Source organism: Hypanus sabinus, chromosome 21, assembly GCF_030144855.1.
Source record: "Hypanus sabinus isolate sHypSab1 chromosome 21, sHypSab1.hap1, whole genome shotgun sequence".
Classification (NCBI taxonomy): domain Eukaryota; kingdom Metazoa; phylum Chordata; class Chondrichthyes; order Myliobatiformes; family Dasyatidae; genus Hypanus; species Hypanus sabinus.
The window spans coordinates 61,322,233-61,337,962 of NC_082726.1; the positions used below are offsets into that span (position 1 = coordinate 61,322,233).

General features: G+C 42.8%; 1 protein-coding gene across 1 annotated transcript in view; it reads left to right on the forward strand.

The window, feature by feature from the left end:
• Positions 1 to 15,659, forward strand: part of cdhr1a (cadherin-related family member 1a) — a 66,389-nt gene extending 50,730 nt beyond the window's left edge. Inside the window, exons 15-17 of the mRNA XM_059946694.1 lie at positions 1,014 to 1,242; positions 3,900 to 4,154; positions 11,073 to 15,659. Of these exons, the coding sequence (XP_059802677.1) occupies positions 1,014 to 1,242; positions 3,900 to 4,154; positions 11,073 to 11,636 (1,048 nt within the window). The 3' untranslated portion in view covers positions 11,637 to 15,659. The remainder of the gene's footprint in view (positions 1 to 1,013; positions 1,243 to 3,899; positions 4,155 to 11,072) is intronic.
• The last annotated feature ends 71 nt before the right edge of the window (positions 15,660 to 15,730 follow it).

The following is a 15,730-nucleotide window of genomic DNA, read 5'->3' on the forward strand; positions in this document are numbered from 1 at the left end:
CCCGTGATTAGGCTAGGGTTAAATCAGGGTTGCTGGGCAGCACTGCTCAACAGGCCTGAAGTGCCTACCCTGTGCTGTATCGCAATAAATAAACTTTAAAAAAGTTGTTCCTGTTCAGCTTCCACTCTTGACCTTCAAGGTGGAAGAGGTCATAAATTCAGGAGGCATTGCTGGAGCAACCCTGCAGCGTATTGCTTTATTCAGCGTTGCCACATAGTGACAGGCCCTTCTGGTCCAATGACCCATGCGGCCCTTGTGACTGATTAAGCTACTAACCCGTGCGTCTTTGTAATGTGGGAGGAAGCCAGAGAATGTGGAGGAAACCCACGTGGTCACTGTGAGATTAGAACCATAGAACACTACAGCACAGTACAGGCCCTTCAGCCCTCCATGTTGTGCCAACCTATATAATCCTTAAAATAAAGTACTAAACCCACACTACCCCATAATCCTCTATTTTTCTTTCATCCATGTGCCTGTCCACGAGGCTCTTAAATACCCCTAATATTTTAGCCTCCACCACCATCCCTGGCAAATCATTCCAGGCACTCACAGCCCTCTGTGTAAAAAACTTACCCCTGATGTCTCCCCTAAACTTCCCTCCCTTAATTTTGTACATATGCCCTCTGGTGTTTGCTATTGGTGCCCCGGGAAACAGGTACTGACTATCCACCTTATCTATGCCTCTCGTAATCTTGTAGACCTCTGTCAAGTCCCCTCTCATTCTTCTACGCTCCAAAGAGAAAAGTCCCAACTCTGCTAACCTTGCTTCATATGACTTGTTCTCCAAACCAGGCAACATATTGGTAAATGTTCTCTGCACCCTCAGATTGTACAAGCTCCTTACAGACTGGGGCAGGAATCAAACTCTGGTTGTTGGTGCTGTAATACTGTTATGCTAAGAGCTACACTACCGTGCTGCCCTTTATAGACGGCACACAGTCCAGCCACAGAGTGCCAGAGGTGGAGAGGTTGAATACTTAAACTTACTCTCCTGAGTGCTTGTTTTTCAGATTCCTGATTCACCCAAGCACGGGAGTTATCTACACTCAGCCCTGGGCAGTACTGGATGCTGAAGAACGATCGAAGTACAACTTCCCCATCAAAGCAGAGGATGTGGAAGGGAAACACAGCTTGGCGGAGGTCTTTGTGATGGTTCTCGACGTAAACGACCACTATCCAGAATTTAATGAGAACATTTTGGACAAGGTTATGATTATTGGATCACCTGTAAAAGTTGAGGTAAGCGAGTGGAGCTGAATAATTTACTCTATTTGTTCTCTTCATTGAGCACAATGATAAATAACATTGGGGTCTGTAATGCTTACATTTTCCTGGAGGAAAATTTCAGACTGGCTAGAAAATTAGCTTTATTTTGTCACATGTACATTAAAACATAGAGTGTAATGTGGTGTTTGCATCAACAGCCAACACGCTACAAGGTATACCATACGACACTATGCTGGTCGCCAGAGTTTTGCCACACTTTTGACACCAGCATTCCCACAACTTACTAACTCTAACCTGTACATCTTTGGAATGTGGGCAGAAACTGGAGCACCTGGAGGAAAGCCACACTGCCTCTGGGAGAACCTTCAAATTCCTTACAGACCTGCGGTGGGAATTGAACCCGGGCGGCTGGCACTGTAAAACGTTACTATGCTACTGTGCACCCCGTATACCATATCGGGCCAGGAATCTTTGCCATGCCCCAATATGCAATGTTGCTGAGCAGAGGGTTCACGATGAGTTATGACTCAGGGCTTTAACAGAATTGGAAAAAGTTTGAACAGGGGCTGGCACCAGAATTTCATACCGACTCCTCTGTACCCTTGTGGAAATTTGACAATATTGTGACTGCAGTTCCATAGAGAATGGAGCATCAGGAATCACTTCTAAAGTTAAGGCATGATGATTAACAGTAGTACCTGTTGCAGATCGAGTTGCAGAGTCATAGAACGATACACCGTGGAAACAGGCTCTTTGATATAACTGGTCCATGCCAGTGAAGATCCCCATCTAGGCTAGTCTCACTTGTCCAGATTTGACCCATACCTGAACCTTTCCTATCTATCTACCTGTTCAAGTGTCCCAAGTGTTGATATTGTACTGGCCTCAACTACTTCCTCTGGCTGCTCCCTCTGTTCATACCTCCCTCTGAAGAAGTTGCTCCTCAAGTGCTGAATAAATCTTCCCCCTTCCACGTTAAACCATGCCCTCTAATCTTTGACTCCCTTTCTTTGTGACGAAGTCTGTGTGAATTCTCCATGTGCTTTCCCCCTCATGTTTTATACATGTCTACAATGTCAAACTTCAATCTCCTATGCTCCAGGTCCTTGTTCATTCGTTATGTGCCATGTCGCATGACGCGGGTGATCATGTTCTGTCCAGGACCATGATTGTTCATGGCAAATTTTTCAGCAGAAACTGTTTGCCATTTCCTTCTTCTGGGCAGTGTCTTTACAAGATGGGTGACCCCAGCCATTATCGATACTCTTCAGAGATTGTCCACCCGGCGTCAGTGGCCGCATAACCAGGACTTATGATATGCGCCAGCTCCTCATATAACCATCCACCGGCTGCTCCCATGACTTCACGTGATCTGATTTGGTGGGGGGGGGTGGTGCTAAGCAGGTGCCATACCTTGCCCAGGGGTGATCTGCAGGCTGGCAGAGGTAAGGAGCACCTTACACCTCCTTTGGCAGAGATGTGTCTCCATACTGCCATCCAGCTGAAGTCCTGGCCCAGCTATTGCTCACTCTCTTAAGTCCTGGAAACATTCTTGTAAATCGCCTTTGCATTCCTCCCAGTTTGATGACATCTCTCCTATAACAGGGAACCAAAACAGTACATAATGCTCCAAATGAAAGTGATGGTAGATGGTAGACTGAACCAAAAAAGGAGAGAGAAAAGAACAGAGGGAGTGAGGATTACCTGAAGTTGGAAAAGTTAACGTTTATGCTATTGTGTGACAAACAACACTGATGCCGGCATCTTAAAGTCATTGAAAATAACAGTTCTGCCTGGACTAGAGGGCATGTTGAATGAGCTAAGACGTTTCTCTTTGGAATGAAGGAGGATGTGAAGTGACTTGATAGATGATAAGAGGCATAGATCAAGTGCACAGCTGGAGACTTCTTTTTTCCAGGGTGGAAATGGCTAATACAAGTTGGCTCAATTTTAGGGTGACTGGAGGAAAGTATAGAGGGGATGTCAGAGGTAAGTGTTTTTACCACGAGAGTGGTGTGTGCTTGGAATGTTCTGCCAAGGGTGGTAGTGGAGACAGTTATATTAGGAGCATTTAGATTGCCACGTGGATAATAGCAAAATGGAGGCTATGTAGGACAGAAGGGTTAGATTGACTTAGAGCAGGCTGAAGGGTCTGTAGTGTGCTGTAATATTGTATGTAAGGAAGATGTCATATCCGAGGCCACCCCACCCTGCAATTGGTCTATAACACATAGCTCAATTAAGTCTCCCCTCAGCCCCTCAGCCCCTCAGCCACGGTTTATCTAATCGTCTCCCTTTGCTCCATTTTCTGGTTCTGACCATATCCCCCTAGGCTGTGCGCCTGGCCCGGAGGTGGAGGACTGTCCAGGTGAGTGGGAGGGAGGGAAGGAGGAACGGGGCTTGTGGCATTGTTGCTTGCTGTGTTCTGGGCATGCTCTGCTGGCACCAGAATGTGTGGCGACACTTGCGGGCTGCCCCCCCGCACGTCCTTTGGATGTGTTGGTCGTTAACGTGAACGACGCATCTCACTGTATGTTTCAATGAGCATGTGATAAATGAATCGGTATCTGAACCGGAACTGGCATCCATGCGCAGGATTTGGAGTCAATGAGCACCACAGCAAGGAACGAGACAATAATTGTGTTTCCTGTGCCAAACTTTTAACGCAGGCCAAAGATGAGGATGCGGAGGAACCAAATAATGTTGTAGATTACTCGATAATGCAAGCTGACCCGGCCAACGTTTTCGACATCGATCAGGCCACGGGAGAGATAGTGTTGAAGTCCTACATCAGATCTCTGGAGGTCATTCACAACATCACCAAAAACAAGGACTGCCAGTGGTCCTTGATTGTGCAAGCTAAAGACAGAGGCTCTCCCTCCTTCAGCACAACAGCGGTTGTAAGAATTGATATTACAGAGGAGGTAAGTGTACATTACATAGAAGAGTACAGGAACAAGCCCTTCAGCCCACAATGTGCTGAACTAATTAAACTAGTAATTAAACAATCCCTTTTGCCCTCAGAATGTCCATATACCTTCATTCTCTGCACGTTCAGGTATCTACATAAGAGCCTCTAAAATGCCTCTGACATACCTACCTCTGACATACCTACCTCTGACATACCTGCCTCTGACATACCTGCCTCTGACATACCTGCCTCTGGCAATTTCAGGCACCCAACACTCTCTGTGGAAAAATAATACTTGCCTCGCATGTATTAAAGTAAGTTTAACTTACTCCGCCTCTCTCCTTAAATATATTAGACATTTCCACCCTGGGAAAAATGTATCATCACTCTACTCAATGCCTCTCAAACTTATAAACTTCAATCATGCCTTCATTTAATGTATGTCACTCCAGAAAATATGGTCCCTCCTTATACCACATGCCCTTTAATCCAGGTATACCACATGCCCTTCCTATAATGGGGTGAATGCAAAACTCCAGAATTAGCTTCCCCAGGATTTTACGAAGTTGCAACATAACTTCCTGGCCTGGAACTCATTGCCTTGGCTACTAAAAGCAAGCATACCACACACCACCTTTACCATCCTACCAACGTGTACAGCCGCTTTTAGGAAGCTATGGATCATTCTGTGTATCAACACTGTCAAGAGTCTTGGTATTAACAATATACTATCCCCTCACATTGGAAATTTTCCCTGAAGTTGAACCTTTCGAGAATAAAATGCTTCACAAACAAAATGCTGGAGGAACTCAGCAGGTCAGGCAGCATCTATGGAGAGGAATAAACAAATGACGTTTCAGGCCGGGACTTTGACTGTTTATTCCCTTCTATAGATGCTGCCTGATCTGCTGAATTCCTCCAGCACTTTGTGTGTGTTGCTCTGCATTATTAGCATCTGACGAATCTCCTGTGTTTACAAAATGCTTCAAACCTGCATCACAGGAACAGTTCAGAAAAGCAGAGATCAGTAATCAAAATAATAGAACATTTCCAGAAACTTCATTACTTACTTATAATTTTATTCATTATTTCATAATTTTCATAATCTTACTTTGGGCCAGAATCAGAATCAGTCTAATATCACATGCATTTGTTGTGAGATTTGTTAACTTTACAGCAGCAGTAAAATGAATACATGATAAAGAAATATAAAGGAAAAAGAGTTACATTAAGTATATAAAAGTCTATTAAATAGTTAAGCTAAAATAAGTAGTGCAAAAAAACCGGAGATAATAAAGTAGCGAGGTAGTGTTCGTGGGTTCAATGTCCATTTAGGAACTGGATAGTAGAGGGGAAGAGGCTGTTCTTCAGTCACTGAGTGTGTGCCTTCAGGCTTCACTACCTCCTTCCCGACGGTACCTGTGTGAAGAGGGCTTGTCCTGGGTGGTGGAGATCCTTAATGATGGACACCACCTTCCTAAGGTACTGCTCCTTGAAGATATCTTGGATACTACGGAAGCTGGTACCCATGATGGAGGTGACTAATTTTACAACTCTCTGCAGCTTATTTCAATCCTATGGAGTAGCACCCCCCCCCCCCATACCAGACGGTGATGCAGCCAGTCAGAATGTTCTCTGTCGTACCAGTGTAGAAATTTTTGAGTGTATTAATTGACAAGACAAATCTCTTCAAACTCTTAGTGAAGTAATACCTGCTCTCTTGCCTTCTTTATAGTTGTGACTATATGTTGCAACTAGATATATATATATATATGTGTGTGTTACGACCAGGTTAGGTCCTCAGAGATCTTGACACCCAGGAACTTGAAATTGCTCACTCTCTCCACTTCTGATCCCTCTGAAGATTGGTTTGTGTTCCCTCCTCTTACCCTCACTGGAGTTCACAACCAGCTTTTTGGTCTTGCTGACATTGAACACACGGTTGTTGCTGTGACACCACTCAACTAACTGATACATCTTGCTCCTGCACGGCCTCTCGTCACCATCTGAAACGCTACCAAAAATGGTTGTATCATCAGCAAATTTATGGATGGCATTTGAGCTGTACCTAGCCACACAGTCATGGGTGTAGAGAGAGTAGAGCAGTGGGATAAACACACACCCCTGTGGTGTGCCACTGTTGATTGTCAGCGAGGTGGAGATGTTATTTCCAGTCTGCTCAGATTGTGGTCTTGCAGTTAGGAAGCTGAGAATCGGTTGCGGAAAGAGGTACAGAGGCCTAGGTTCAGTAGCTTTTCAATCAGGAATGATGGTGTTAAAAGCTAAGGTATAATCAAAAAAGAGTATCTTGCTGTTGGTATCTGCATTGTCCAGGTGATCCAAGGCTGTGTGGAGAGCGATTGAGATCAGGTCTGCTGTAGACCTCTTGTGGCGACAGGCAAATTGCAGTGGGTCCAGGTCCTTCCTGAGACAGGAGCTGATCCTAGCCATGACCAACCTCTCAAAGCACTTCATCACTGCAGATGTGAGTGCTACTGGATGATTGGTGTTGAGGCAGCTCACACTGCTCTTCTTGGGCACTTTAGAAGCAGATGGGAACTTCCGACTGTGGCAGTGAGAGATTGAAAATGTCTTTATATACTCCCGCCAGTTGGTTAGCACAGGTTTTCTAAGCCTTACCAGGTACCTTATGTGACCTTAAACAGCGCCTGGAGAGAAAAATGAAAGAAGATGCTTCTAAGTTGTACTTATAAAATGTTTGGATGCTACTATAAGTATTGTAGCCGTACACCATGAGGAGTTGATCATGATGCATCCACCTCTACCTCTGGTTTTGAGAGACTAGACTGATCTATCTTGACGATGAATTGTGAACCCGTCTATTACTAATCACTGTGTCTGGCACGGAAGGAGTTAACCAAGATTCCATAAAACAATGACATGTCTGAGTTTCTTGTTGTGACATGAATTCAGTTTGCTAGTTGGATCATTTGTTTCCCAGGCAGTAAGTTTTCTACACTTAGTATCCCCAGTGGAGTCTAGTCCAATTACTGAATGGCCTGAATCCTATTACTTAAATGCTCACAGGGAACACAGCAGTAACATTGATCTATTGCTTCCAGGATTGCTAATTAACACCTCTGCACATGCTGTGACATGGTGGATTTCAATAATAGGATTTCTTGTGGTCTCCAAGTATAAGACCATCAGACCATAAGATATGGGAGCAGAGTTAGGCCATTTGGCCCATTGAGTCTGGTCTGTTATTCGATCATGGCTGATTTATTCCTCTCAACCTCATTCTCCTGCCTTCTTCTCGTAACTTTTGATCAAGGGAGTTCTATTGACTTTAAAGCTGGAAAATATGGATCCTTGTGACTTTGAGCCCATTGAGGCACGCAGAATTCCAAACCACAACAAGGTTGTGGTCCTCTTGGAGGGGATGATCCATACTGTGTTGATACAAGTCATGGTATTTAGTTAGGGAGATGCATTTACCCAAGAATTTATTACTTGTTCATGAACTGTGGTAATGGATTGGATTTAGAAACAGAAACTGCCCACCAAAACTGCAGCGAGATGCACTGGGATTACAAATGGTTCATCACCTCTCTCCACACCCCCAGCATCACCCTTAACTTACATCCCACATCCTCCATTGGTAAGTGCAAAGGTGAAAGTTCTTGCAGTCTTTGAGGACAGCTTTCATCTATTTACAGTCAAACTGTCGAAGTTGTATAAGACATTGCTGAGGCCTAATTTGGAGTATTGTGTGCAGTTTTGGTCACCTACTTACAGGAAAGATGTGTGAGGAGATGTAAAGTTGATCTAACAAGCATAAAGGCAGAAAGCCCCACTTCAAGCTCATTGAGGTAAAAGTCAAATGCCTCAAATATTTAAATTAACATTTAATTGTATGTGCATATGTGTTTTATTGTGTCTTTCACTGTAAACAGAAAATGGACCAAGTTGAATTATCAAACTGTTGCTGCTAACTTGATTACTAAACGTGGTTTATGATTCTAATAGTCTACCAGACTGCCCACATCATGAAAGGATTAATAACTGGATGTTATACCATCGCACAAACTGATCTCAGAGAGCAAGTTTGATCGTGCACTTAGATCAGCATCACTGAAATCTAATGTTTTAACATTTGCAGATTAAATCCAGGTTAAACTCTTATATTTTGGGCCTAAGGAACCATCCATGGAGAATATTTAGAATCTGCGTGAGCACGATCAGTCTCATCATTTCTGTAACAGTACTCGTCTCTGCTCTGATGTTCTGGAAAACTGCGAAATTGTCTCAAGTGCACCCAAGCAGCAAGATCCGAAAAATTGTCAAGAGGCCAGCACAGACAAAAGTGCCCAGCCAGTGACAGTGCAGAACTTCCACTTAACCTCAATACCAAGGACGGGATGCAGAAAATATTTCCTTTTGCTCTTCCAACAATTAATGCTGTGGGGGTCTGTAAAAGAGTACAGAATGGAAGTGGAGCCTACTGTCTTCATGGACAGAGGGATCATTCAGAATAGTGGCCTTTTACAAGAGCCAGTGAGAAACTTTGATATTTAATGGGTGGAATTCCGAAACTGGATGATCACAGGCTGGGTAACCTGTAGGGGATCTTTCCAAGCGGCATGGAGGAAATCCAAAAGACCGTAAGATATAGGAGCAGAATTAGGCCATTTGTCCCATCGAGTCTGCTCTGCCATTTCATCATGGCTGATCCATTTTCCCTCTCAGCCCCAATCTCCTGCCTCCCCCCCCCCGCCTTCTCCCCCCCACTCCCGTATCCCTTCATGACCTGACTAATTAAGAATTTATCAATCTCTGCCTTAAATATACCCAGTGACCTGGCCTCCATAGCTGCCTGTGGCAGAGAATTCCACAGATTCAGCATTCTCTGGCTATAGAAATCCCTCCTGATCCCTGTTCTAAACGAACACCTTTCTATTCTGAGCCTGGGTCCTCTGGTCTTAGACTCCCCTGCCATCTTCTCCACATCCACTCTATCGAGGCCTTTCAACATTCAATAGGTTTCAATGAGGTCACACCTCTTTCTTCTGAATTACAGTGAGTGGAGGCCCAGAAGCATCAAACATTCTTCATGTGACAAGCCTGTCTATTCCAGAATAATTTTTGTGAACCTCCTCTGAACCCTCTCCAGTGTCAGCACATCTTTTCTAAGATAAGGGGCCCAAAACTGCTGACAATACTCCAAGTGAGGCCTCACCAGTGTGTTATAAAGCCTCAACATTACATCCAGCTATCGGTGCAAGTGAATGGATATCATAGTGTTGCAAATACACTGGAACAGGCTGAATGGAAGCACAAATTGCTCTGGAGCATGTCATCAGCACTACAGCTGGGATGGAGTCAAGATCCATAGATTTTGATGTCTCCATTGTCCTCAGGCATCTCTGGAGATCATGCAGCATCTACTCAACTGAGACCTGCCTTCTAAGATGCTGGTTTTTCCTGATCTCAGGACGAAGCCAAGAAGGAATCAGTTGGATGCTGTTCGCTGGAGATGTTTGCAGATGCTTCGACCTCTCAGTTGCATACTCATCCAGGATTGGCATGCTCATGGATTCTGTTCCTCCCATTAGTTATTCAATTCTTTACCAAATTTTAGACAAGAATGTAGCAAGGCAGTGATAAAGTCATCTGAGACATTATTGTTTATAGCTTGCTGCTTCTGCTGTAGGCACACAAGTAGTCCCGGATGCATGTCAGTTGGAAAATGGTCCATGAAAGAAGTGACTTAAAAGTCAAATTTCTAACTGAATTTATTATCAAAGTACATATATGTCACTGTATACTACCGTGAGGTTCATTTTCTTGTGGGCATTTTCAGGAAAATAAAGAAGTACAATTGAATTAAAAAATATATGTAAATAACAAAGACTGACAACCAACCAATGTTCAAAAGAGAGAAAAGAAAAAATCAGAGAGAAAAGTAGCTTTTAAAATTCAAAAGATTACACAATAATAAATATATTAACTGAAGCAACACACACAAAATGCTGGAGAAACTCAACAGCTCAGGCAGCATCTATGGGAATGAATGAACAGTTAATGTTTCTAGCCGAGACCCTTCTTCAGGACTGAGGAGGAAGTGGGAAGATGACAGAATATAAAGGTGAAGAGGGGAAGGAAGATAGCTGGAAGGTGGTGATGCACCATCAATAACTCTTGGAGACGGGAAGCGAATGATAGACTTTTATTAGCAGCAAAAGTGACCACAACATCTTGGAGACTGAGGGAGGAGCAGTGCCCCAATTGCCTTTGTACAGGGGTCTGTGGGAGGAGCCACAGGAGCAGTCAGCAGAGGGGCATGTCCAGACAAGTATACACATAGTTTAGCACAGGTGATGAGTGAAGTCAGGTGAGTGGGAAAGGTCAAGGGATGGAGAAGTAAGAATCTGTTAGGAGAGGAGAGTGGGCCATAGGAGATAGGGAAGGAGGAGGGGACACAGGGGGCAGTGATAGTCAGGTGAGAAGAGGTAAAAGGCTAGAGTGGAGAAGAGGGGAGGGGAGGGGAGGGGAATTTTTTTATCAAAAGGAGAAATCGATGTTCATGCCACCAAGTTTGAGGCTACCCAGAAGGAATATAAGAGTTTGATGCTCCACTCTGAAGGTGGCTTCAGCTTGACACAAGAAGAGGCCGCGGACCGACATGTTGGAATGGGAATGGGAATTGGAATTAAAATGTTTAACTGGAAACCTGGCTCGTGCTTCCTTTGAAATCAAGACTCATGCTTTACTCTTCAACAGTCAGATTTGGCTGCACAGTTATAGATGGAGGGGATTCCCTATTATCAGGAAATGAGGAACAAATCTGACTTCTGGACACTTAAAGATTGAGCCCAGAATTATCTTGTGAGCACTATTTATGTGTGTTAGAAATGAGGAGCCTAGTCCTTTGGACTAAATCACGTGTTTTTTTTGTACTCTTTTACAGACTTTTGGCAAGGGGCATTTGGCAGACTTTTTAATGCAATCTAAAGATAATCCTATGAAAGCGCTAGGAGCAATAGCCGGAATTGTTTGCTTTTTTGTGGTTCTGACTGTCATAATTTCCACGGTCATGTTTTGGCGGAACAAGAAGTCCAACAGAGTGGGTCCCGTGAGACGCATCATAAAGCGACGGCCAGGCTGGAAACTGCAGAGCCGCAGGTCAAGGTGGTTCCAGGGTAAGAGGTCAAGGAAAAAAAGGGCTAATTTAATGACTTGTGCATCCAGCCAGCACTTGCAAAACACAAGTACGAACAATAACCGCCCGGCACTTCCACTGGCTTTGCCAAGTGCACCCTTGCTTCCCCCTCCACTGACCACTCACTCGGCCAGACTCAATAAACCCAAATGGGACCTACCAACTGTCTCAGGATCCATCAGTCCCAAAACAAACTACAACCCTCAGCAATCAAATAATACCACCATGAACATCAATGGAGCTCTGGTGTCAGAGCTTAAACAGCGCCTGGAGAGAAAAATGAAAGAAGATGCTTCTAAGCTGTACTTGTAAAATGTTTGGATGCTACAATAAGTATTGATATGATTGAAATGCTCTGTTGTTGATGCTTTCTATTTCTGTCAAAGAACTGTGTTTAATAACTCTGGACAACAAATCTTTTCAAAAGTGTTGCTTCCTCAGAATTTTCTTTTTGTTTATGATAGACCGCTTGAAGCTGAACTCAAGTATAATTTCAGACTAGTCGTATCACATAGGGGTTTGGAGAAACAAGAAATGAACTTTTATTGAATGTAGTGCATTTAACTGCATAACGGTGCTGACACTTTGCAATCATTCAACTAGGTTTAAAAAAGTTTTCTTGATGATTTTCATTTGTACTCAGTGTCTGAGGCTTCTTGCTTCAGTATTTAGCAATAATCAGCCAGCATTGATGGATTCCAGTTGCCCTGATACTGTTTCTCCGTGACCGTAATGTCCTGGTGAAACCTTTCACTGTGCTCGTCACTGACAGTGCCACATTTTGAAGGGAAGAAGTCTAAATGGGGATGCAGAAAATAAATCTTCAATGGTTGTGTACACTTGAAGCATGTTGTCAACCAGCTGCACATGGTTTGGTGCTCTGTAGTTGCCAAGAAAATTTTCAACAACATCCTTGAATGCCTTCCATGTGATTTTCTCCAGTCCCACTTAAAATTGCCTGTCATTGATGGCCTGTTTGATTTGCGGACCAATAAAAAATGCTTTCCTTAATCTTGGCATCAGTTGTTCTGACTGGAATTATGAATTGAAATAGCAAATATAGGCGATTATTGAAAAAAGGAGCACTGCAGGAAAACGTCACGGTGTTTTTCATGTTCAGCAGCCCAAAATCCACAAGATACACCCAAAAGTATTCAGGAAGCAAAGTCTTTGTTGTCCAGTGTAATTGCCTGGTTTCTAACTCACTGCAGCTTTTCTTAAGAATAATTTATGCATAATATTACGCACTCATTTTTCACTTAAACGTGTCAATTACACTAGAATCAGATTCAGGTTTGCTATCACTGGCATATGTTGTGCAATTTGTTGTTGAAATGTGCATCATATGCAGTTTATAGATTAAGCAGATAGAGTAACAAATTTGACAAGTGGGGTCAGAAGACCACCAGAGAATACAGAGCGATCAGAAAGCAAAACAGTTTCAGAAGAGGACAGGTGTTACTCACAATACAATAGGACCACAGTGACATATATAAAGTATAAAGTACACACAATGCTGGAGGAACTCAGCAGCTTAGGCAGCATCAATGGAAAGGAATAAACAGCAGACGATTTAAGGCCAAGACCCTTCATCACCTTGGCCCCAACCATTGACTGTTCTGCTCCATAGATGCTGCCTGACCTGCCGAGCTCCTCCAGCATTTTTTGTGCGTTGCTCTGGATTTCCAGCATCTGCAGGATCTTTAGTGTACATAAAATACAATCTCTCCCTCTCAGCTCTCAAACACTGATACTTCCAATCTTCCACATGAATTCAGACAATAATTTCAAAGAAGAGCTTAGTTCATTGTTTTCTCAAAGGAGGGATCGTAAAAGGCAAGAAACACCCCTTTGGTAATTTATGTTTTAATTAAAATAATCCTCGTTTAGTTATATCTATGAAAGGAAAATGGATTACCACACTAAAGAATGATTGAATGCTGCACATTTTTTCATTAAAGGGAATCTTAATTATGCTGCAATCACGATTTTTCACACTTTAGTCACTGGATTCTAAATTTTAAATCAGAAGCATAACAATTAAATTATGCCCCATCTTCTCGCTGCCTTAAAAGTGATGACTCCTTCTTGTCCTTACCTACCACCCCATCAGCCTCTGCATTCAACATGCTATTCCCTGCAACCTCTGCCATTTCCAAATGGATCCTACTACTAATCATTTCTTAACCTTCCCCTTTCTCCACTTTCCACAGGGATCACTCACTGTGCAATTCCCTTATCCATTCATCCCTCCCCTCTAATATCCTTCCTGGCACTTATTCCTGCAAACAGCCTAAGTGTTACCCCTGCCTATACACCTCCTCGCTCCCCTACTTTCAGGGACCCAAGCAGTCCTTCCAGGTGAGGCATCATCTCACCTGCAAATCTGCTGGGGTCATCTGTTGTGTGGTACTCCCAATGTGGCTTCCTCTACATTGGTGAGACCTATCGTAAAATGGGGGACCGCTTCATTGAGCATCACTGCTTCATCTGCCACAAGTAGGAATTCCTGGTGGTAAAATATTTTAATTTTGATTTCCATTCCTGTTCCTACATGTTGATCCATGGCATCCTCTTGTGCCTCTTTCCGGTAAACAAATTCCATACTCAGACTTTTTACTTCTTCTCACTTGACTATTACTTCCCCTTCCCTTTCTCCTATGGTCCTCTCTCCCCTCCTATCAGATTCCTTCTTCTCTCGCTCTTGACCTTTCCCACCCACTTGGCTTCACCTATCACTTTCTAGCTATCCTCCTTCCCCTCTCCCCACCTCTTTATTCTGCCCTGTACCCCCTTCCTTCTCAGTCCTGAAGAAGGGTCTCGACCTGAAATGTTGATTGTATTCTTTCTGCTAAATGCTGCCAGACCTGCTGAGTTCCTCCAGCATTTTGTGTGTGTTGCTCTGTATTTCAAAATTAGTAGCAGTCTCTGGAAATCATCCACAAATCCAATGCTAAATTTGGATCATTTCAATCCTGATCTTTTGATTTTGTTGCTTTTTATTTTAGATTTCATTTTGCTGAATATAAATGCACAGTATCAAACTGGGTTTCAGAAAAAAGTGGAATGACTTGTTTCTTTCAAATCAATTTCTGTTGTCTCAATCTGCTCAACAGCGATGAAGTAATTTTGAGGTGTTGCCATTGTAACATTGGAAACCCAGATGATATGTCTGATTAAGCAAGATTAATCTGATGACTGTCAGTGCAATGAATGTTTTTTATGTGCATGTTTTTCAATATACATATTCATTCTGAGAAAATGGAATATTGTTCATGTCATGGTTCTTTATAATTTGTTACTTGTCAGAACAGATCTCTAGGAATGATCACCTGTAGGACAATGTTCGCATTTTTTTTGCATTGAGACAGTGACAGAAATGTTTTATGTGCTGATATAAAATTCCTTCTGCTTCAATTATGGCATTTGAAAAGAATAGTGTGATAATTAAAATAGTGAAGAAAGAATTTGTATAAACAGATGTTCAGATTCAGATTTATTTATCGCAAGTGCATCGAACCATACAGTGAAATGTGCCATTTGCTTTAACCACCAACGCACGTACTTGACAGAACAACACAGAATACAACAAAATGGAACAAAACAACATCAAAAAGTCCCCTTTCCTCCCTCCCACCCTCCCACCTTATTCCCATGCTTAATATGGATAATAGAGCATTGTCTTCTCAACCAAACTTTCATTTGAATCTGCTTGCTGTGGGTTAAACATATTCAGTGATCCTGCCAAGCTTTACTGAAACACTGCCCAAAGAAAAGTTGGTGGGAGGATACAGGAAATGATCTTCATTCCTTTATTCTGGAGCAGAACAAGTAGAGTGGAAAGGGAAGAGAAGGAAATGAGTGAAGAGGTTACTGTTTCATTAGTATCCACCATTGTAGGGAGGTGGGGAAACAATAGATATTCAGCCTTCTGTGGCCAGGGATAGGATGAGTGTTTGGCAAATCCTTTTTGATGGTGGGTGTACACTTCATTTCTACCTAGTGCACTTCAAGGATGCTTTGCTGGGAGACATAGAGTACTCAATGAATGTCCGTTGCCTCTCTAGATGAAATCCTTTCAGTTCACAGAATAGCACTGGGATATTTAGTTGTAAGTTTGGTATAGTTCTTGTAAAGGGCTCAGGGCATTAAAAGGCTTTGGAGTTCTAATTTTTCTCTGTCTTTTTTTCTGTTTTGTGGATGTCTGCGAAGAGTAAGGATTTCAGGTTGTATACATTTTCTAATACTAAACTGAAGCATTGAAGGCAAACTTACATTTCCCAGTCTTCAAATATGTTGTTTTGTATTATATGCTACTTTGATAAATAAAAGTTAATGAATTTCTGTACAACCACACTTCGTGCTTCATACTGGATCTGTTTCAGTTGGAATGTTAATTTCAACTT